Source organism: Mustelus asterias, chromosome 13 (assembly GCF_964213995.1).
Source record: "Mustelus asterias chromosome 13, sMusAst1.hap1.1, whole genome shotgun sequence".
Classification (NCBI taxonomy): domain Eukaryota; kingdom Metazoa; phylum Chordata; class Chondrichthyes; order Carcharhiniformes; family Triakidae; genus Mustelus; species Mustelus asterias.
Window position 1 is genome coordinate 11,600,791 of NC_135813.1, and position 24,456 is coordinate 11,625,246.

Here is a 24,456-nt window from a genome sequence, read left to right on the forward strand (position 1 = left end):
CACCACTTGTCCACATGCTTTGTTTTATGGATATGGGCAGAGATTTCCTTTGGCACGGTAGCGCAGTGGTTAGCACTGCTGCTTCACAGCGTCAGGGATTCAGGTTTGATTCCTGGCTTGGGTCACTGTCTGTGTGGAGTTTGCATATTCTCCCCGTGTCTGAGAGAGTTTCCTCCGGGTACTCCGGTTTCCCCTCATGTTCTGAAAGGTGTGCTGGTTAGGTGCATTGACCCGAACAGGCGCTGGAGTGTGGCGACTAGGGGATTTTCACAGTAACTTCATTGCAGTGTTAATTAAGCCTTACTTGCGACTAATAAATAAACTTCAAAAAACTTTTCCCATCAACACCTGCGTAGGTGCTCGTCAGGCAGAGGACACCTCAAAACCTGCTACATCTGCATCGAATTATCAGTCACTGCAATGGCGCAGGCCGACTGCCTGACAGTCCCGAAAACCTGAGGAAAGTCAGTCACTGCTGCAGCTCTAAGATGCCTGCAGCCATCCTGATGACCCTGAGATCTGGCTGTTGTGGGAGACTTACATTAGGGTGGGTCTGTGTATTAATAGAATGGGTTCTGGTTCACAGATTCACCTAGAACACCTGATGCAAGTGTCATATGCGATTGGATCTTGACTTGGTTAATGCTTCCTGTGTTCGACACTTGATGCTTCAACTTGTCCATGAAGAAAGCCCATCTGGGAATCGTACCAAGGGGCTTCTTCCACGCAAACACAATCATGAAAAGATCTAAGGAGGTAGAAACTGAGCTATATTTTCCTGGGTGGGACTAGCGACTCAGCAAGACAGGAAGAGGGGCAAATTGACTTTTAACTTGATTTGAACTGGTTAAGCTGAGTTTTTGGAATGACGATTTCAGATACTCTATGAGCTATGTTTTCTAAGATTCCAAGGTGGGAGAAGCCTGGACAAGTAAGGGGACATTTTGACTTTTCCTTCCTCTTCCAAGACACAATTCATTAAATGACCCACACTCAAAAAAAAAATCAGCAGGATTAAATCACGGCCACACTTACCACACCACAGGGAACAAGATGGCACCGCAACACAGGAGGTCGACAAGAAAGAGGATCTCCTTCCACAGTCCGTATTCAGTCGTCCCTTCTTCAGTCGACTCAATAATGATGTAAGCAACATTAGCAAGAACCTAGTTAAAATAAATAGTTTTATTAATAGCTGACTTCCGCTACAGGAAAAACATTTCTCTCCTCAACAAATGCCCTTGGATTAAGCTACGTGTCTGCATGAGCTCATATTTAATTCAGCTGCATAAAGCTGTTTGATTTGGATCGTTTATGTTTGAGGCGATGGGGGAGTTGGGAAAATGGAGATGACGAAAACGTTTTTGCACTCCTGGTAAATTTTATCAACATCAAGCACTCCCTGGTCAGGATGCAATCTAAAACTCACTACACTCTGAATTAACAACATAACACATGAAATCCCATAGTACCCTCTACTGGGCAAGTGTGATATTTCCATTTCCCAGAAAAACTCATTTCAAGAGTTTACTGTGGACCCACAAGTACCAGAAACTAGGTCAAGATTACATCAAACTAATTTCAAGTAAGGTCATTAAAGTTGGAGAGGAGAAAACAGAGAAAGGTTTATCCCATCAGTCTGGTCTGGTGATAAAGCCGTGTGAAAGGATTGCAATCTCTGACACACACGGACCCGAGTACCACGACTGGTCTTTTCTAGTTTACACAGTTCCAAGTTCCAGTAGACCACAAAAACTTAACACTCGACAATGGCGACATTACAAGATTATTTGTATGTGTAAAAGCATGTTAAAAATCGACAAGTTTAAAAACCAATTTGAAATGCAGTCACATGGTAGATCTCCACATAATTCGAGGTTGCTATCTTCACACCAGAGTGGATGTTAAGCTGGACATCTCCAAAATTTCTACTACCCCGCCACGGCAAAAGAAAGACTTGCCGTCACCCAAAAGAGGTCCAGCAATTGAAATGCATGGTTTAAAATAAAACTTGTGCCCCCTACTGTTAGCACAATATTCATTTTGATTCCTGGAATTTCAAAGTACCCATTTTTCAGATTTGGGTGATCCGCCATGACTGGGAGGGTAAAATGAGTTAAATCACATGGTAGCTGTCAATGATGCACTTGCTGCAGTCACAAAGGAGCACTGTCCAGCCTAGGTCCAAAACTCTGCCCACAAGTCAGAGGTATCCCAACAATTCTCCACCCCTTAATCTGGTGAATGAACCTTGGGCGATAAAGCACAGTACAGTGCTCATGTGCAACATTACCTGGTGTCAACTTCATGACATTGTTTGGCTAATATGCCCAACATATGCTCTTATCAACCCTCCCTTATGGAATCCCGACAGCGCTGAAGAAGGCCATTCGGCCCTTCGAGTCCACACCGACCACAATCCCACCCATGACTTAATCCCGTAATCCCACATATTTACCCTGCTAATCCCCCTGACACTTGGGTCAATTTAGCATGGCCAATCAATCTAACTTGCAAATCTTTGGACTGTGGGAGGACACCGGAGCACCCGGAGGAAACCCACGCAGACACGGGGAGAATGTGCAAACTCCACACAGACAGTGACATGAGGCTGGAATTGAATCGGGTCCCTAGCGCTGTGAGGAAGCAGTGCTAACCAATGTGCCACTGCTGTATCTCCATCATATCATTTCCTAGCTCAACCCACTTGCATGCCAGCTCAAATCTGTGAAACTCATTGCCACCTCAGCCTTCCAATCCAACTACAATCTCCTTGGGACATCACTTCACCAAAGCTTCATTTACTGCATTATTACTAGGAAAGAGCAGAGGAGTGGGAATTATTGGATAACTTTTTCAGAGTGTTGGCAAAAGCAAGATGGACTAAACAATTATCTTCTGTGCTGCATCATTCTATAATTCTTTATTCCATTTCTTTCAAGTGTAGCATCCTGCACAATGGGTAACCCGCCCTTCCAAGGCTTCTCAAAGAAAATACTATCTTCATCCAAGAAGACAGGATCCAAAAAGACCCAGATTACCGACTCCAGTCACATCGAGGTTCAGCAGGGTATCATGCCTATATTTAAGATTTTCACAATGGAATCAGTGAAGAAATAATCTAAACTCAGACAAATGAAAAGACGAAGGGACATTAGGCATCAGCATTACCTGGAGTGGAATAACTATCATAAAGATTTTCTTGTCTTTGTCCGATAGGATGTGTTTAACAAAGGCCCAGCCGGTGCCTATCAGAGCTATTGTAATGAACAAGAGAGCACCCTTCAACCTTTAGAAAAGGAAAGGAACAGCATTAGTGAAGAGGAAGATTCAAGTACAGTAAATGGCAAAGACATTTTCCTCAGATGGAACTGTGTCTTTGTGGTAATAAGAATTCCAGCTATCACTGCACAATTAATTAGAATTGGTGCTCTTCACTAGAACTCTCGCCATTTTGACTGATAAAAGATATTTGCCAAATGGAGTCCTTTAATGCAGAAAGAAAACCTGTCTCTTGTGAAATAGAAAGTGGTGGATGTCTCAAGTCATTGAGTTGAGGGGTTCACAAAATGCTGACCTGAAAGAGCTGATCTCAAAGGTTCATAACCCATCATCTGCATTTCAGTTCTGAAATTATTCCAAGGTGCTCTCACACCCCCACCCTCTGCAAAGAGGGAGGACAAGTGATATGTTCTCACACCTCCAACAACATCATCTCCGAAACTGGCTGAAAGGATATATCCGAGAGTATTCCAGATAAGTTGGTGGAATTTAAATTCAATGAATAAATCTGGAACACAAAGCTAGTCTCAGTAACGTTGAGCATTAAATCATTGTCGATTTTTGTAAAAGAACCATCTGGTTCACGAATGTCCTTCAGGGAAGGAAATCTGCCATCCTTATCTGGTCTGGTCTACATGTGACTCCAGAGCCACAGCAATGTGGCTGACTCTTAATGACCCTCTGTAAATAGCTGAGCAAGCCACTCAGTTCAAGGGCAATTAGGAATGGGAACAAATGCTGGTCTTTTTTATTACTATCACAAGTAGGCTTACATTTACACTGCAATGAAGTTACTGTGAAAATACCCTAGTCGCCACACTCTGGCGCCTGTTCGGGTACACTGAGGGAGAATTTAACATGGCCAATGCACCGAACCAGCACGTCTTTCGGACTGTGGGAGGAAACCGGAGCACCCGGAGGAAACCCTCACAGACGGGGAGAATGTGCAAACTCCACACAGACAGTGACCCAAGCCGGGAATCGAACCCGGGTCCCTAGAGCTGTGAGGCAGCAGTGCTAACCACTGTGCTCTTGTCAGCAATGCCTACTTCCCATTAAACAATGTTTTTAAAATCTTTTCTCCTATTCTTTCTGCCCACTCTCTGCAGAGGTTTAAGCTCAGAGCCTCCTTGACAGAGAAACTGGCATATGGAGGAGGAATGTGTAAGCAGACTCATGTTGTTCAGTCTGAGCAGAAGGCTTAGCCCTAATTACCAACAGGAACCAGAGTTCATTTTGCTTTTTTTAAAATTACTAAAAGCTGTCCTGACCACAGCAGACAGTGCATTGCATTAAATGAATGTGGTACTTAAACCATCAGCTCCTACGTCATAACACGGTTTTCACCAGCTATTTTAATGGCATATTACAGGAAATATATGGTACATTGCTATGGTCAAGTAGAAGGAACTTGATTCTATCTCCAGCTGGAGTTGATATCTTCAATGAGTGCCCAAAATAGGAAGAGTTCCATTCTCCAGCACTCCTCACTTTGAAGAGCATCCAAGGATTGAAAAGAAACTCACTATCCTTAGTAAATGAAGATGACAACAACGCTATGTAAAGTGAAATTTACTGCACACTTCTTGTCAATCAGATCTCTTGCAACCCCACTCACTGGTTAGCTGCATCCTGGCAGTCGGTACTTTGTGCACAACACTCCCAGCAGTTCTGTCACATAAAACAGTCTGCCGAAGGCCATAAGGCAGGGAGGGGGCTCATGCTTTCAACCCACAATGAAAACAGGAAATGCTAGAAATGCACAGTGGACCTGACAGCACGGGAAAAGATGAACAGTTAATAAGCCAGGTGCAGATTCTTTTGTCAGAGCCCATCAGAGCAGGTGAAGAGCCTCTCCATGAAAGGTTTTTCTTTCTGCTTTCAGATGTTACAGGATTTGCTGTACATTTCCAGTAATCATTTTGTAACACTAAGGTTGACCAATCAATCCACACATTTCTCTGAGATTTAGGAAGTAACAATTTTATAGAATACAATTCTTCAAATTAATTACTTGCACTCTTCATCAGGATATATTTTTATTTACATCCCTTGCTAGGTAACTGAAGAAACAAATCAAATTTAAGATAATTATAAGAACAAAAAGAACAAAGAAAACTACAGCACAGGAACAGGTCCTTCAGCCCACCAAACCAGCACCGACCATGCTGCCTAACTGAACTAAAACCCCCTACCCTTCTGGGGACCGGATCCCTCTATTCATGTATTTGTCAAGACGCCCCTTAAAAGCCACTACCGTATCCGCTTCTACTACCTCCCCCTATAAGACCTATTTTCTCCTTTAGGTTTTCCTGCTCTCCCAAGAAAGTATGACCTGCTCTCAGGCCCCGATCTACATCTTTACGGTAAGAAGTCTCACAACATCAGGTTGAAGTCCAACAGGTTTACTTGGAATCACGAGATTTCAGAGCGCTGCTCCTTCATCAGGTGAGCGGATTCACAAACCTCTGACCCACGTCTCCACTCACCTGACGAGCGGGCAGTGCTCCGAAAGCTTGTGATTCCAAATAAACCTATTGGACTTTAACCTGGTGTTGTGAGACTTCTTACTGTGCCCACCCCAGTCCAACACCGGCATCTCCACATCATAACATCTTTATGAAACTGGTCTCAAGGAGGAGCAGGTGAACAGCTTGGGGCAATGGTGCTGTTAGAAGATCCAGCGAACAAGCAACCCCCTTAGCCTCTGCTCAGCATTTCCCCATTCTGGAGAGTCAGATGTGCAAAATATGGTGGACATGGACACATAAGCTGAGACCCACTCAATTTCTTACGACCCATACCTCACAGTTCCATGACATGCTATTTGAACATCTTGATGTGCACGTAATAGTTTGTGAATGGCTGTGGTCCTTTAATCATTGCTTTTTCCCCACCAAAGTCTTTTCTTTTGATTTGTTTCAGAAACATCTTTGGACTTTTACAGCTTTCAAAAATATTCCATCGATAAAGGGACAACATAATATCCGACTTACAGATGAGTTATGTAGTACACCACAGCCCAACCTTCGATGGGGTAACCCTGAGTTGAAATAAAGTGATAATCAATCTGTTTGGAGAGAGGGAAGAAAAAAAGAGCATTAATCTCACTTGATTGATGGTCTATGGAAGAAATACAAACCGTTTACATGAGTGGTTTGTGTGAAATCTCTCCACACCCCCTGCCTCCCCACTCAATGTTACCGCAGCATTCTTGCTGGAGACAGTAGGTCTCAGCCCTTAGTTATTACTTTTGGGAGCTGGCTGAGGGGCAAAGCAGCAGAATGGTTCGCTCTCTGCCACGTGGAGATATCCCGTCCCAGATCTACTGTTAAAAATGATCTATGGTTCCATGGTCTCTTGAATTCTGGTTCAGAATGTCGAAAATTCATGATGAATCATTCCTGTGGAGATGATATGATGGATTTTGCACAGGCTATGTAATAAAACTCACATATTGACCCACAGACTTAGTACTTTTAGGGTTCAGGAAGATTCATTGAACAGTGTCTTCCAAAACTGCTTAACCAAGCACCATCACCAGACACTGCACACATTGTCAGTAACATAGTAATCTCATTAGTCAACTATAGCTCTTTAAATCTCTTCAGTACTAATGACAGTGAGCAGACGATGAAGGCAAATAAACAATCAGGTCAGGGCTGTATTGCTGAAGAAAGCACATGAAGATTTGAATTTATTTTGCAGAAAAATGTACATATATATGTGATGCCTTCTGTTATTTTAGAGTACCTGCCACCCCACCAGTCTTCAGATCTAAGTGTTACATTTCAAGCTAGAGAAAATATTGTGGTCGCCAACAAAATTACTGAAGCTCCTTCCCAATGAGCCGACATGGGCAAATAATACGAGGGGGTTCTTTTCTCTTTCTCAACAGCCCTGCACAAAAAAAAACTCCAGATTCCCTCTCTCTCTCTCTCCAATGGTAAGTTCCAAAGAAGAATCATATTGGACATGAAACGTTAACTCTGTTCCTCTCTCCACAGATGCTGCCAGACCTGCTGAGTTTTTCCAGTATGTTCTGCTTTTATTTTGGATTTCCAGGGCCTGTAGTATTTTGCTTTTAGGTTGGCATTCTGGAGACTAACACTAATCTCCGATTACTGCTCTCCTGATTTTACCTTTGGTCCCAGCAGAATCCCATTGGTGGCCCAACACAGGTGGAGCCCTTTCCGTTACCTTTTGATGGCATCGCTCAGGGCTTTGACTGAGAGCGATGTTTGAGATGTGAAATTTGCATTATTTACATCAAACAGCACTTTTGGCAGCAAGGAGCGGGAACGGGGGTTACATCTGATGACATCTCAAAATATAAAAATCTTCAAGAACCAGATCACAGGGCAAAGCAGTAAATCCCAGCCCACCTCTGGATCCCATTCACAAAACCATCTGAGGATATCAGTGAAAATGAGGAACAAGCTCACATCACGAGGCAGTGGCGTAGTGATGTTATTACTGGACTAGCAATCCAGAGATCCAGGGTAATGCTCTGGGTTCAAATCCCATCACAGCAGATGGCGAAATTTGAATTCAATAAAATATCCAAATTTCAAAGTCCAACGATGACCATGAAAGCATTGTCGATTGTCAGAAAAACCCATCTGGGTCACTAATGTCCTTCAGCGAACGAAACCTGCTGTTCTTACGTGGTCCGGCTTTCATGTGTCTCCAGACCCACAGCAATGTGGTCAACTCTTAAATGTCCTCTGGAATGGAGGACAATTAGGGATGGACAATAAATGCTGACCCAGCCAGCAATGCCCACATCCCATAAAAAATAAAGAAACAAATCACTTAGTGCATTTTGCCCAAACCTAAAATACATGAAATGGTTAATATTGGACCAGTTTATGTTGTAGGCAGCACTCAGGATAATGTTTTTGAAAAGTACTTAATGAGAACAATGATGCATCAGTTTGATGATGGGACAATTAAGCATTTCAAAGCACGTGGGGATTAAATGATTAGCATTTTAGAATGAGCACCCTGCAAAAATAGATACAGCTCTCGAGTTGTGCAACATCAACATCAATGACAATAGAAAAATTATTATATATCAAAGTACAAAGGAAAATCACTTCTAATTAATGCATGGTTTTAAACAAAGGCTGTAGCACTCCCACCTGCCACCTTACTTTTCCTGTTAGAATTACAAATGCTGCCCCTTAAACAAACACTGCCGATTTTGTTTTGTATCACATTTAAATGGCCAGCTGCATCAGTACTAAAACCCACATAAAGCTCTGGAAAAACAATGCAAAATGTATTCGGTAGTACAGGGTCAGGAACTATGATAGACACCTCAGTGCAAAAGATGTGTGGGTTAGGTTGATTGGCCATGATAAATTGCTCTTAGTGCCAGGGGGATTAGCAAGGTAAATACGTGGGGTTACGGGGATAGGGTTTGGGTGGTATTGCTGTCAGTGCAGGCTCGATGGGCCGAATGGCTTCCTTCTGCACTGTAGGGATTCTGATTTAAGGTAGTAGCTTGGAAACCAGCATTCTGCAGCTGAATGGCAAGTGAGATGCAGCTAAACAATCAAAAATTGATTTTTTTTCTTCAATAGTTGGCTAATTTTCAAAAACAGTGCACATTAACCTAGCAGATTAAAGCATGGAGGAGACATTCCGTGTCATAGAAACATAGAAGATAGGAGCAAGAAGAGGCCATTTGGCCCTTCGAGCCTGCTCCACCATTCATCACGATCATGGCTGATGATCCAACTCAACAGCCTAATCCTGCTTTTCCCCATAATCTTTGATCCCATTCGCCCCAAGTGCTATATCCAGCCGCCTCTTGAATACATTCAATGTTTTGGCATCAACTACTTCCTGTGGTAATGAATTCCACAGGCTAACCACTCCTTGGGTGAAGAAATGTCTCCTCACCTCCGTCCTAAGTGATCTACCCTAAATTCTCAGACTGTGTCAACAGATTTACAAATTTAATTCAGAGACCCACTCCCAGTCAGCACTTAATCTTAGCTCTATCAATGTGAGTGAACTGAGTGGAGTGGGTGAGACAGGAGGATACATTTGGGAATTCCTCGATACCTCCTGCTTGCCAGTTATTGGGGGCATGAGGTTACCAGAGGAGCACATCAGGAGTCCATGAAGCCAGGTGGAACAGAGGAAGGAAATCTTATCCAAATGTCTCTCTTAGAAACAGCCAAAAAATAACAGCCACTTGATGTTCACAACTCTAGCTCTGATGGAGATACATTAACTGGACAAATCAAACTCGAGACACTGAACACAAACAATAATGGGAAAACTTACTGAGCGCTAGGGAAGCCCAAAACACCATTTTTTACACTCAACTCCTCCCTCTATTTTTATTAAGATTTTCAGATACGTACCTATGTCATTTCCCACAGCGAACTATCATTATCCAATCACTGCAATAGGCTGACTGGGCCTGCTGGACAGGCTGTCAATCTTTCCTTCCCAAGGAAACAATTTAATTACAAGTCTCTGCAGTATTTTAGTTTCTCAAGCTCCTGGCCGCTTCTTCCTTGATCAAAATCAAGAGATTCTCATGATAGGTTTTCTTTAATCGAATGGTTGACGAAGCATTTATAATTCGATGCGGAGGTTAACAATCCGTTCAACGACTTCAGCTGATGCAGTGTGAATGGCTGTGATGCCTCTGGGAATGGATCTCTCTGGGCAGAAGTTCAGTACGTGGCTGATGGTCTGACTTAGACCGTGAGGAGCAGAAGAAAGCCATTCGGCCCATCGAGTCTGCTCCATTATTCAATGAGATTTGTACTGATCTGATGTGATAATCCTCAACTCCACTTTCCTGCCTCATCTCTTTAAACCTTTGATTCTCTTACTGATTAGAAATCTGTCTATTTCAGTCTTGAACAAGCTTAATGACCCAGCCTCTACAGTAAACAATTCCACAGATTCACTGCCATTTCACAGAAGAAATTTCTCCCCATCTGTCTAAAATAGACGACCCTCTACTCTACGATTATGGCCTCTGGTCCGAGACTCCCCCACAAGGGGAAACAATCTCCCAGCATCTACCCTAACAAGCCCCCTGAGAATCCTATACGTCTCAATAAGGTCACTCTTTTTCTTCTAAACTTCAATGAGTGCAGGCCCAACCTCCTCAATCTCTCCTCATAAGAAAATCCCTCCATACTTGGGATCAACCTCGTGGACCTTCTCTGGACTGCCTCCAATGCCAGCATATCTTGCCATAGATAAGGGGGCCAAAACTGTTCACCGTATTTCAGGTGTAGTTTAGCTAGTGACCTGTATAGTTTTAGCAAGACTTCCTTGTTTTTATACTCCATTCCCTTTGAAATAAAGGCCAACATTTCATCTGCCTTCCCGATTACCTGAACTTGCGTGCTAGCTTTGTGATTTACGCACGAGAACTCCCAAATCGCTCTGCGCTGTGGCTTTCTACAGTCTTTATTCATTTAAATAATGTTCAGCGCCTTCATTCTTCCTACTAAAGTGCATAACTTCACATTTTCCTGCATTACATTCCGCCTGCCAAATTTTGCCCACCCACTTAACCTGTCGATAGCCCTCTGTACTCTTTGTCATCCTCACCACTTGCCTTCTTACCTATTTTTGTGTCATGTGCAAAACTTGGAAATAGTACATGCACCTCCTTGTCCAAGTCATTAATATATATTATAAACAACTGTGACCCCAGCTCTGATCCCTGTGGCACTCACTCCACTAGTCGCGTTTTGTGCAGTGCCTTATCAAATGCTTTTTGGAAATCCAAGTGTATCACATTTACTGGATCCCCATTATCTATCCTGCTCGTTACCACCTCAAAGAATTCTAATAAACCTGTCAGGCATGATTTCCTCTTTTTGAAGCCGTGCTGATTCCGTTTGATTATATTTTGTATTTCTAAATGCTCTGCTCTTACTGGGTGGTCACAGTAATCATTTGAGCAGTTCCTCATGTTCCACTTGTGAAGCAAGTGACCACATCTTCCCTAGTCCGTCCTTAAGCAATTGAGGGTTGTCCAGATTTTCTGTGGAAGGTTGAAAGCTGTGACCTCACCACTCGGGTAGGTCACCAGGTTGTGGTTGCTGATGTTTGTCTGCAACCAGGAGGTGCATCTGATCAGTCTGCAGGGTGTAGGGTGTGTTTGGGTAGGGACTAAGGGTGGGTGTTTGGTTTTCAGGTTGCGTGTCAATGAAGTGCTTATTTATCTCTCAGCTTTGGTGTTCTTTGAGGAGGATGTTTTCCCTGTGAACATCAGGAGATTCAATGTGTGCCAACACAGGAAGCCAATCGGGCAATGCTGGTCTCAACATCCAGAAATAATCCTCATGGCCTCCGGGAGGCGAATATCGACCATGTTTATGAGATAGCTCATAAAACAGGTTGAGGAACAGTTCTCTGCTGTTGTGTAGACACAGGTGAGTGATGCAGTGCATCATGTGCCATCTCTGCTACCTCAGGTGGTACCCACCAGTTTTGACATGAGATTCACTCTCATCTTGACTTCAGCTCTGGGGTTTTGGAGGTCATAGAATCATAGAATCCTACAGTGCAGAAAGAGGCCATTCGGCCCATCGAGTCTGCACCGACCACAATCCCACCCAGGTCCTATCCACATATCCCTACATATTTTACCCACTAACCCCTCTAACCTATGCATCCCGGGACACTAAGGGGCAATTTAGAATGGCCAATCAACCTAACCCGCACATCTTTGGTGTTGCTGATAAGTCAATGTATCATTAAGAGTGATGCCAAGATATTTTGGCGTTGGGTCATGTGTGAGTTGTCAGCCACAGAACTGGGTGTGACGGTCTTCATTGGCCTTCACGTTCTTCGGGAAGAAGCCTGAAACAACAGTCTTGGCTGAAGTCTCCATTTTCTGAAGTAGGCTTCCAGAGATCATTGAGAAAACACTCAGAGAATCAATGTCTGAATTTCTTTAGCCTGAAAGGCTAGGGCCAAGTTGTCAGCAGAATTGAAAAGCTTTGTGGGAGAGGTGTCACTGACATATATGTTGGAGAGATCTGGTATGAGGACTGATCCCAGTGGGGCTCTCTTGTTGGTTATGCATGGACTGCTGATTTGATTTCTAAAGTGGGAGAGAGACTGCAACATTCACACGGTCATCCTGTTAAAGTAAGTTTTCGGACTTGAAAACCTACAAACTAATACATCAAGGAGACAGAATCCTGGCCATCAGGCTCCCGGTCCAAGCAGTAAAACTGGAAAAGGGATTCGCTCAGGGAAAACAAAGTCACTGCAAGTAAATCAAAGGGATTGCCCACGTGCAACACTTCACATCGCCGGACACTGCTGTCATAATAATATTAAAGCACCAGTGTACTACCCAACCACATGGATACTATTAAACAGGCAGATCTTACACAATTAACAAACTGACTTTGTTACAAGGTGTTGTCATTATTGTTATCATAAAAATACTGAAATGATATTCAGGTCACTTACCGCGTGGAAAACGAGAGAGAGAGATTTGGTGAATGCAAGCGCCCCCATCAGCCAATGGATCTTAAACACATCGTTGCTAAGGGGAAAAGAATTTACGTGGTAAGTATGCTGATAACATTATCCATTTTATTACATGATGGATCGAATTTAAAGTCAAATCTTCATCATGACATTTTGACTTTCCCTGTGTATATATAAGTGCATGTAGCAAGCAGCGATCAGTCGGATTCTGAATTAATTTTCTCACATTTTATTCTGTCCAACTTCTGTCTGACCACTTCAGACTTCTGGTCTACAGTGACCTCACGTTTAAATACTAGTGGGGAAAACGTTCCTCCCTCAGTCACATATTTAACTTGATCCTTGATTAAAAATCTTTTAACATTTATTCCCTTCCCATGTTCTCTATCTTTCTTGAAGACCCTAATTTCTTGCAAAAGTATGATTTGACTGCTGTAAACTGCCCTCTCATACCATAACCACCGTTCAGAGGTGGAGCCGGATGGTGCGTGTTGATATTTTATCCAAATAAGAGAGCATCAGAGCCAAACTTGATCCAATCACAAGCTCCGTACCTCAGGAGTCACAGGTCAATAACCAGCAGTGAAAATCCTAACTGAGCTTTCTTCTCCTCAGCCCAGGAAATACTGGATCCTGACAGCAAGATCATCCATCCCACTCAAATCAAGGATCCAGTGTGAAACTGCCCTGCTCTGTGCGGTTTAGCACAGAACGGCAATGTTTTATGCATTGAACCACTGTGGAGCCATTAAAACATGTTTAATAATGTTAGCAAAATGCAGGCTAGCAACAGAGCAAGTCAATGGAATAGGGTTGCAATGTTTGACTATGAAAGATTAATGAAGTTGTGTGTCTTTGGCGCCTGTATAAATCCAGACATATCTTTAGATGTTCTTTTATACATGTTAAACTATTACCAAACTGCCTGGGAGCCAAGCACCTTACCAGTAATACTTACAACTTAAAACAAACCATAGTGTTGGATATTATCATGCGAACTGGACAACTAATGTATAGAAGATACAAGACAAAGAATTGGTGTCTTTTACAGTTCAGTACATTATAGACATGAACGTATTGTGCTCTGTATGGCTACTTGAATAGCACCTAGTGACACACTGAAAAGGCACTTGGGGCCATGTATTCACAGAGTGAAAGTACGAGTGAATCAAGTCTGTTAATAGAAATGTTTACATGGGAGCAATTTGAGTGAATAACAATCCATGTTAAAACACACTGGTTTAAATCAGATTGTTTTATAGTTTATTGATAGCAATATGTTGGATAAACGCAATAATAACATGGAAACTGCAGATAATTACCAGGACCATTGGCTTGCGATAACCAAGTAAGGAGTCTAACAACACCAGGTTAAAGTCCAACAGGTTTATTTGGTAGCAAACGCCACTATCAAATAAACCTGTTGGACTTTAACTGGTGTTGTTAGACTCCTTACTGTGTTTACCCCAGTCCAACGCCGGCATCTCCACATCATTGCGATAACCAAGTCAGTCAAATTCTGTTCTTATCATGGGAAGAGTATTTATTATGTTTTGAAATCATATTCCACAACTCTATTTATTTTTACATAAGAATTGCAAACCTTGATTATCACTTCAACAAGCAGAAACACGCCTCCTCTCCACCCCAGCAACACATTACAATCAACACCTACAGTGTGTAGGAGAGCCTTGTATGTTAATTTTTTAACAAACAAATAAGATACTTAAGTAAATTTAAAAACAGAATGAGTTGTTAAACATATTTAAAATCGAACATGGAAATTAGATCGGAAATGTTTTGGACAGTCGGCATCTATGAAATCCCACAGCAGCATTCCAGCCCTGGATGTTGCTCTGTCAAGTTAGTGCGTGCGTGCACACTGGAGACCCTGCCACCCAGGTTAATAAGTATTTGCATAGTACCTGCGTTTCCGGAGAATGTATACCCAGAGAACTCCAGCCAGGAAGAAGAAGAAAGCCATCGAGATGTAGAGTTTGGGGAGTGGGATCTCTCCTGCAGACAAATAGCTGCCTGGATTCTGTTCCACGATTGTAATCTGGAAGAAAAGCACACAAGATCAGAAGTTAGAGAGAGCAAACTGCGATGATATTTGCTTTCTTCTTCTTCCTCCTTCAAACGCAAATGATTTTAGACGTATCTCAATTAGGGAGAAAATCCACAACAGTCTTAATTGTACATGGCTTAGGGTGGGACGAAACTGGTCTTTGCTGGTTCCACAATTACTGCAACAATAAATTTCCCATTGGAGAGGAAGGTCATAAGTGAACTGAGGTACTTCCGATGAAAGGGGCCCACTTAGAGATGCAATGTTAATTGTGGTCAGCAGCCAAGTAGGGATGCACGCCATTGACTCTGCTTAAAACTACGTGCCTGCTTTTTTCGTAGACTGCAGAGGGCATTTGATCTCCCAGCTATAGCATGGGTCCATCAAGTGAGGTGAGCATGGAAACCTGGTGCAATTCCTGCAACGCCACACCCTCTTTGACTTTACAAGCTGAAGAAACTCTCCTGGAGGTCAGCTTTCAGCTCAATGGCAGGCAACTGTTTGCAATGATTCTAAACATTTTCTTTCATCAACTTTTAATTCTCGCTCCCCAAAAACACCCACCCCTCCCCCCGGGCCTGACTCTGCTCACCAAGCCCCCACCCCTTCCCCTGGGCCCGGCTCTGCCCACCACCCCTGCCCCTCCTCCCCAGCTCTTTTCTTGCCTTGGTAATTATATCAACTTTCAATTCCTACTATTCAATTGACTGATTGATTGGGCATGTGGGGAGGGAGGGGGTGCGTGTGTGTGTGCGTGTGCGCGAGGTTATTCAAACTTGAATTGTTATTTGATGGCATAACTTTGCAGTCCTGTTAACTTTCAAGCTCGGAGTAAATTACTGACTCATTCTAAATAAAAATGATTGTTTTGCATCGATAATAATATCTGGCGTGTGATGAACGCTCAGTAGATGCAATATTTTTAGTTACGCTTTCCTCATTTAAATTTTGCAGCCTCCAGAGTAGTGTCACACTCAAGAGTAGATAACTTTACTTCATTACTGATATTGCAGAAAGCTAACAGCCTCCAGGCAACGAATGGTTACTGTATTTTGCAACAAGTTTAATGGCTGAGAGGAAAGATTCAAAGCGCGGCCCAACAACACTGTTACGTGTGCCTGATATCCCAGCAGGAGGGGGAATTGGCAGATTTCTTTTGGCTGAATGAAAACAGAAATGATGTGAAACTTGAAGACGGTGAGAACACAAATGCTCGAAATCCGATACAAAAACTTACATGCTGTAAAAACACACGAGAATACAAGCTTCTAAAAGCTAAAACCGAGTTAACATCTCAGGCAAGTCCCAATAATTTACAGCAGAAATGTAAATCTTTTTTTCTTGGGTGTTGGTCAACCTGCCATGCATTCCAACACTTCTGTTTTTATATTTAATAAATTTAGTTTCAAATACTATAAAAAGGATAGCTGCTCTAAGCCAATATTGATGGTTTGCTTAACGTCCCTAATAGCTATTTTGCTCTATAAAAAGTAATGATGCCTGCCTTGTACTCACATCCATATCAAACCAGAAAGACTGCAGAGATGGCTTTTTGTCAGTGTAGCAGTTATGGAAGTACAGACTGTAAAGTCCCTGTTCCTCATCAGTATTAATGGTAAGTGAGAACTGCAAAAGAGAAGCACGTGTTTAGACAATTTGCCAATTTGAGTAGGTCAATACATATATAATCTAAAGTGTAAAGCACCAACCTGTAAATCTTACTTACTGCGAATGAATAGGATGCATTTTTTTCCTTCAGTGGAATGATATTAGCCTAAAATAAAAACAATGAATTATTATTTTGCTGCTTTTCTTCCCCACATTAATGTCCAGTTACCTTTACTCTGCAGTGACCTGTTCCTCCCGGCATCTCCAAAACTCTGAAAGGAGCGACTAATGTTGCAGCAGTTATTCTGTTGTAGCTCAATTAAATTGTACAAATCTGGACAGAGAGCATCAATTTTCATATCCACTCTGCTCCCTCTTCCCCTGCCTACCCAATCTCTGTGTTGTACACAATCCCAACTGTGCTGTCTGCAAAATATTCTGCACCCAACTTTAGAGGATATAATAATAACCCCTTATTTTGCTTTCTCTACTGGTGTAAGTACAAAGCCACTGACTCCTCAACTGTACAGCTGTTCCAAAGCCTGTGCTCCGATTGAATATTGCACCTCTCCAATAGAAACACTCTCCCCAATATCACTTGAAAAGGAAATGCTTTGTATCGATAGCTTCCTAAAAAACGGGACCAGACCTTCATCTTTAAAAGAACGGTCAGAGCTTTCCGGCCGTTCACGCAGCGGGATCTTGTGGTCCCATTGACGGCGCGCCCCCCCACCACAGGTTTCCTGGCGGTGTGGCATCAATTCAATGGGAAACCCCATTGACAACAGCAGGACCAGAAGATCCCACCGCCAACCAATGGCAGGCTGCCTTCACCACAAGAAACTACAAAGGGTCGTGAACATAGCCCAGTCCATCACTCAAACCAGTCTCCCATCCATTGACTCTGTCTACACTTCCCACTGCCTCAGAAAAGCAGCCAGCATAATCAAGGATCCCACACACCCCGGACATTCTCTCTTCCACCTTCTTCCATTGGGAAAAAGATACTAAAGTTTGAGGATACATACCGATGGATTCAAGAACAGCTTCTTCCTTGCTGCCATCAGACTTTTGAATGGACCTACCTCGCATTAAGCTGATCTTTCTCTGTACCCTAGCTATGACTGTAACACGACATTCTGCACTCTCTCATTTCCTTCTCTACGAATGGTATGCTTTGTATAGTGCGCAAGAAGCAATACTTGTCACTGTATACCAATACATGTGACAATAATAAATCAAATCAAAAATCACACGGCAGGTTGCGGAGAAAATCATGCTCCTTATCTTTAAAGAAAAATACTTGCATTTAGAGCAATCAAAATAAAAACAGCAGAGGAAGAATATTGTACATTTACTAACCTTTGGTTCAGCAGCCCGTTTTACAGGCTTTGCTGTGGGAGAGAATAAATATGTTTCTTTAGCATAAAATAGCAAGTGGTAATCTGTTCATCTTGTTGTTTAAAAAAAAAATCATCCAGATTTTGTGCACAGCTTTTTGATAAACCAGGGGAAATCTGAATGTTAAAACTCCCAGGCATAATACTCAATACTCTGGATACCGTTTGTAATGTGCAGAATCAGAGTTCTGTCAATTCAGCATTCCAGAAATGAAATATGTTCCTAGTTATTCCAATGGTCAAATCAATTAAGTAACTGAAAATACACAGCAGTCAAACTTTACCTTCAATCTTATCTTCCCCACTTTAAGGAGCTTTCCAGTATGCAAAGCAGGAATTACAAGAAACTGACCCAAGACATTTGTTGCTATTTCCCCACCTCTGTTCCTACGTTTCACTTCCAGTAGTGCACTAAGCATCAGTGCACTGCATCTAAGGAATTTGTTAATCGACGCAGCTAAATAAAATGATTATATGCAAACCTGCACATATGCTCCACTCTCCTTGGCAAACCTCATCACTAATTAACTAAGGATGCCCTTAACAGAACAGGAGAAATATTGCCCTCAAGGTTAGACGTGTTCTAAACCCAAAAACTGATCAAATTGTCCCAGCCTCAAACATTGCACAGTTCCCAGCATGCTCACAACAATGCAGACAGCTCCAAATGTAGTTCGATATTCTGCTTTTAAACACTATTATGAAACCGAAGTGACTTCACGGTATGTGTGTTATTATATTCCAGCAAGCCAACTGGTGAAGGATAGAACTGAAGCCAATCTTTACACACTTTTATAAACACAAATGACTTGCACATTACAAACATGCATCTCCTAACCCAAGAACCATACTTTCAATACAAACATTTCCACGTTGATGAAAAATTCCAAAACCAATCTCAGAAACAAACTGTTTTTCAAACACAAAGATTCTCCTAAGTTAAATTAAGTTTATTTATTAGTTCCAAGTAAGGCTTACATTAACACTGCAATGAAGTTTCTGTGAAATTCCCCTCGTCGCCACAGTCCAGTGCCTGTTTGGGTCAATGCACCTAACCAGCACATCTTTCAGAATGTGGGAGGAAACCGGAGCACCCGGAGGAAACTCACGCAAACACGGGGAGAACGTGCAGACTTCACACAGACAGTAGCCCAAGCCGGGAATCGAACCCAGGTCCCTAGCGCTGTCAGGCAGCAGTGCTAACCACTGTGCCGCCCCAGCCAGCAGTGCTCACCACTGTGCTACCGTGCCACCTCCTGGCTTAACACTGCGTGCTGCCTCTGATTGAAAACTTTCAGAGCAGCTCATACACAAAGGAGCTGGCCTTCAGGGCTTTCTCCACAGTCACCCCATTCAGTTAAACATCCCTCCATAAATTTTTTCCCCCCCTTTCGTCTAGGGTTCCATTTTCCTCAAAACACATCTTGGAACTCAACTTCTCCAAATATAAAAAGCTGTCATTTTTCTATTTGCCTCTACTTTTGGGTCAATGAAATTTAACATAACGTCCACTGTTTACTCACAAAAGCTTTGATAGATGCAAATGTTCCTTTTCCTTCTGAACTCCCTTTTGAAATTCAACAACTGAAAAACTAAGTTTACTACTTATCTCATACTGTAAATTTTCGGTTTAACTTATGTACATACAACTCAAATTCACCACAAGCCCTCATTACAAATGCATCAACCTAGCACCTATCTGTGGAATTCGCTACCCCAAAGTGCGGTGGATGCTGGGACGGTGAGTAAATTTGAAGAGTTAGACAGGTTTTTAATTGGTAATGGGTTGAAGGGTTATGGGGAGAAATCAGGAAAATGGGGATGAGGAGCATATCAGCCATGATCGAATGGCAGAATGGACTCGATGGGCCAAATGGCCTAATTCTGCTCCTATAGACTCCACAGGCAACCTGTCGCTCATAACAATCTCCCTGTTACACACGCGCGCCCGGACACAGATACACACAACCATTGGAGCAGCATTAATTTCTTACCTTTCTGTGCTTCCTCAAGCTGCTTTATGGTTTCATTGTTCTTTGGTGGCCCTGCAACTTTCTCCGATTCACTCTGTGCTTTCACATCGGTCTTGCTTTTGTCCTTGGCTGGTTGGCTTCCTGCAGTCCCAACATCAGTGACTTTTGGCTGACTGTTGCCAGACGTCAGAACTCTAACTCTGGGAATCAAGAAAGGTGTAAGTTGAATACAAAGGAATAACCAAGGGGCCATTGACTGAAGATTGCAATGGGAGATTCTTTTTTGATGTGTACTCACTGCAGTTTTCCAAAGTCAAAAAGGAAAAGTGTGACAGGTACATCACTTGGAGGCTTTTTCTTCAAAAAGCAAAAATCGATATCTTCTTCCTATTAAAAAGTAAAATCACCAGAGAATAAAGAACATGGGGGTTATTGAACACAGGTTGAATGAACTGCAATCCCTGGAAACACTCACGACATTCACCATAACGCTCGTTCTGGGAGCCCAGGTTCATGAAGCTTGAAACTCTTCACCTACACTTGCACTGAGCTTGACAAGAGATTCATGCAGAAGGCAAGCATACATCTGGAAAGGTCGTGTACCTCACTGGAATGCTAACTAGACACCAACTGGAAAAAGGAACTGATACAGAGCCACCACTTTAGACAGGATGAATTTCTTGATTCGGCTTCCACGTGTGGCAATGGAACAGCTCACAAGAGGTAACTGAAGGTGGTCCTTCTGAATCTGGCAGAAAGATGTATTTTTAGGGCTTGGGATCTTAATGCAAGAGGTAATTCGGAATTTTCTTTTCACAAATTTCATGGGGAAATAATGTATTTATCACAAACTGTATTAATCAAACGTGGTCTATTCAAAAGGTTGTGGCAAACAAAATCCAATCCCTTCCTCCAAAAAATAAACCATTCATCTCATGAGTAACTCTCCATGCTGATTGCATGAATCTCAGTTAAGGCCACAGATGGGCTGCTGCAAGTGGTTTCAGTATCTCTTGTTGCAGGGATGGGAATATCCATTTGGAATTCCTGCTGCTGCTAAGAATCCAGTACTCTGGTCGGGCATCCACCTGTGGGCATCAGAAGGGGACAGCTCAGTTGTGATGCCTCCAAAGTTCAGTGATCTGCTTACTGTCGCATACATCACCTCTTATTGAATGGCAAAGCAAGCATGAGGGGCCGAGTGGCCTACTCCTGCTCCTAATTGGTCTCCGAAGAATGGCCATTGGGTTACATCACAAGAAACTTGATGCCATTCTTGGAATTGTACGACAAAAAGGGGTGGGAGGGGGGTGGGGGAATTTAATTGCAAATCTGATGCTGAAAAAGCAAACTTACCAAATAGGATGAGAAGCCATCGTTCTTGGTTCTGTCCAAACTAAACCCCAGCTGAGATAAACATCAAGGAAAGGAATACATTAGTAGGTTATAGTTGAAGAAAGGAAAAATAAGAAGAAATATAAATGCGTTCATATGGTGACTGGCACATCTCAGGAGATCACAAAGTGCGTCACAGCCGGTGGATGACCTTTGAAGCACTGACGCTGTTGTTACGTAAACAAATGTAACAGCTCAGTCAACACACTGCCAGGTTCAACTGAAAACCATTAGATCAATGCCCACTCGATCTGTTTTGGCGTTTGCTGAGGGGTATATTTTGGCCAGGATACCCAAAGGACTCCTCAAATCCTTTCCCAACAGTACTATGAGATTTTTAAAACAAATTAATATTCACCTGAACATGCAGATGAAGCCTTAGTTAAATATCGCAAAGTTAGAATGATTTCTAATTTTAATAAAATCATTTGAACCATCTGGAATTTGTCAATATCGCACGCATTTTGCACATAGATTTTTGGATACAAATGCAAGCCTTTCCTTTAATTCCATGTATGAAAAATTCTACGAGAAAGCAAGAACCATAAATGCAGCATTGTGGGTGTTCCCACATCACATGAACTGTGGTTCACCACCACCTTCTCGAGGCCAATTAGTGATGGACAATAAATGCTGGCTGATGCCCACGTGAAGGAATAAAATAAATGCGGATAGTTTCCACAGTGTACAAGCACAGGCCAGCCAGCAGATAATTGGTAAAAATAACTGAGCTAAAGAGTTAACAAAAGCAGCTAACATTCTCTATCCTTGTCACGACTCTTGATGGAAAGTTCAGCCACATGGAAATTGGACAGCTTACCAATTTTCACCATAAAAGGTTATACAAGATCCATGCCAAATAATCAGCTTCTGAAGCAGATGCTTTTTTCAAATTTAATGCCGGAGGGAATGTTTTGAGGAAGAGTTCAGCAAAGATTGACGAGGACGCAACCAGGACTTGATGGTTTGAGTTATAAGGAGAGGGTGGATAGACTAAGACTTTTTCTCTGGAGCTTAGGAGGCTGAGGGGTGATCTTACAGATCTTATAAAATAATGAGGGGCATAGATCAGCGAGAAAGTCAACATTTTTTCCCCCAAAGGTAAGGGAGTCTAAAGCTAGAGGTTTAAGGTGAGAGAGGAGAGATACAAAAGGGTCTAGAGGGGCAACTTTTTCACACAGAACCCGAGGCTCGAGGATTGGCCTGCTGTGTAACCCGGGGCTCCAGGATTGGCCTGCTGTGCAACCAGGGGCTCCAGGATTGGCCTGCTGTGCAACCAGAGGCTCCAGGATTGGCCTGCTGTGCAACCAGAGGCTCCAGGATTGGCCTGCTGTGCAACCAGAGGCTCCAGGATTGGCCTGCTGTGCAACCAGAGGCTCCAGGATTGGCCTGCTGTGCAACCAGAGGCTCCAGGATTGGCCTGCTGTGCAACCAGAGGCTCCAAGATTGGCCTGCTGTGCAACCAGAGGCTCCAGGATTGGCCTGCTGTGCAACCAGAGGCTCCAGGATTGGCCTGCTGTGCAACCAGAGGCTCCAGGATTGGCCTGCTGTGCAACCAGAGGCTCCAGGATTGGCCTGCTGTGCAACCAGAGGCTCCAGGATTGGCCTGCTGTGCAACCAGAGGCTCCAGGATTGGCCTGCTGTGCAAACCGTGGCTCCAGGATTGGCCTGTTGTGCAACCAGAGGCTCCAGGATTGGCCTGCTGTGCAACCAGAGGCTCCAGGATTGGCCTGCTGTGTAACCTGAGGACACACAAATCATGAAGCCTGGCGGAAGTCATCCTCGGTTTGGACAACTGACAACACCAATGAGGAATGGCCATCAAGAATGTAGCAGCACTCGAATAGCAACAATTTCTCCCCTATGTATAGTGCTAAACAATATATTAAATCTCACCTAAATGCACAATTTGTCCAAGTCATTTGATAATTTTGAGCTGCCTCCTTCAAATCCACTCGCAGCTTTTCCTCGTTTGTCATCCACAAATTTAACCACTTCCCACAGATATTCTGTGTTCAAGTAATTGATGCACAGTAGGAGTGGATTGCTACCAATTCCTATGAAACCGTACATAGCACTTCACTGCCACCCTGACATAACTTTACTTCATAAGTCTTAGCCCCTGTTGTTTTCTACCCATTTCCAAGATTTTCCCTAGATCCTCAAAGCTTTTGAATTTAACTAATAGCCTTTCGGTTGGAACACTGTGGATTAACTTTGGGTAACCACGATACAGGTTTATTCAAAGCTCAATTAGGTTGTCACTAGGTCAAAATGTCTAGCAGGTATGTCAGGATATTTCCCTTCTGAATGCATGCTAACGCCTCTATTATTGTTGGGCAGAAATTCAAGTCAAGACGAACTATTCCATTAGTATCACTTTAAATCCATGTAAAATGATGAATGTTTCATTGCCAATATCTGTTTTGCCACTCTTTGGAAAATGGCGCCATCTACCTGCAGCTTTCCAACTGCCCCCACGGCAAAGCTTCACAAATATCCTCTCTCAGCACTGAAACATATCATCTACCCCAGCATTAATTAATCTTAAATTGGTCAATCCTGCATAGGACTTCCTTTTTTTTTATATCCATCGATCAAAAATTATGCTTTGATCATTGTTTTTATTTGTTCCTGGGACGTGGGAATTGCTGGCAAAGTCACCATTCATCGTTCATCCTCAATTATCCTTGAAAAGGCCTCCTTCTTGAACCATTGCAGTCCATGTGGTGTAGGTACACCCACAGTGCTGACTGTGAGGGGCAAGCTCCTCATGTCTCCTCTCGCGAATGCTTGGAGGGAAAGAAGTTCTTATTGCAATGCTTTTGGTTCTGAAGCTATACTTCCTTTCTAAGTCTCTTTACAATCCTCTGACCACCTTACTAATTGTAGAGTCAGAGGATCATAGAATAATACAGCACAAAAGTAGATCATTCAGCTCATCGTGGCTGCACCAACTCTGATTGAGTCGTCCAATTAGAATCATACAATCCCTACAGTGGAGGCCGCCATTCGGCCCATCGAGCCTGCACCTCTCACCCAGGCCCTTTCATATAACCCCACATATTTACCCCACTAATCCCCCTGACACTAAGGGACAATTCAGCATGGCCAATCAGCCCAACCTGTACATCTTTGGAATTAATTCCAATTGCCTGCACTTTCCACATAGCGCTGTAATAATTTCCCCTCCAGGTACTTGTACAATACTGGTTTGAAAGTTACTACTGAATTT

General features: G+C 42.9%; 1 protein-coding gene across 1 annotated transcript in view; it reads right to left on the reverse strand.

Annotated features, from left to right (window-relative positions):
• gpr107 (G protein-coupled receptor 107) overlaps window positions 1–24,456 on the reverse strand; it is an 88,258-nt gene that overhangs the window by 51,272 nt on the left and 12,530 nt on the right. Inside the window, exons 3-13 of the mRNA XM_078226304.1 lie at window positions 21,183–21,233; window positions 20,125–20,213; window positions 19,848–20,026; window positions 17,816–17,847; window positions 16,572–16,619; window positions 16,361–16,471; window positions 14,703–14,836; window positions 12,757–12,832; window positions 6,279–6,352; window positions 3,172–3,289; window positions 1,036–1,166 (exon numbers count right to left, since the gene is read on the reverse strand). Coding sequence (XP_078082430.1) covers window positions 1,036–1,166; window positions 3,172–3,289; window positions 6,279–6,352; window positions 12,757–12,832; window positions 14,703–14,836; window positions 16,361–16,471; window positions 16,572–16,619; window positions 17,816–17,847; window positions 19,848–20,026; window positions 20,125–20,213; window positions 21,183–21,233 — 1,043 coding nt within the window. The remainder of the gene's footprint in view (window positions 1–1,035; window positions 1,167–3,171; window positions 3,290–6,278; window positions 6,353–12,756; window positions 12,833–14,702; window positions 14,837–16,360; window positions 16,472–16,571; window positions 16,620–17,815; window positions 17,848–19,847; window positions 20,027–20,124; window positions 20,214–21,182; window positions 21,234–24,456) is intronic.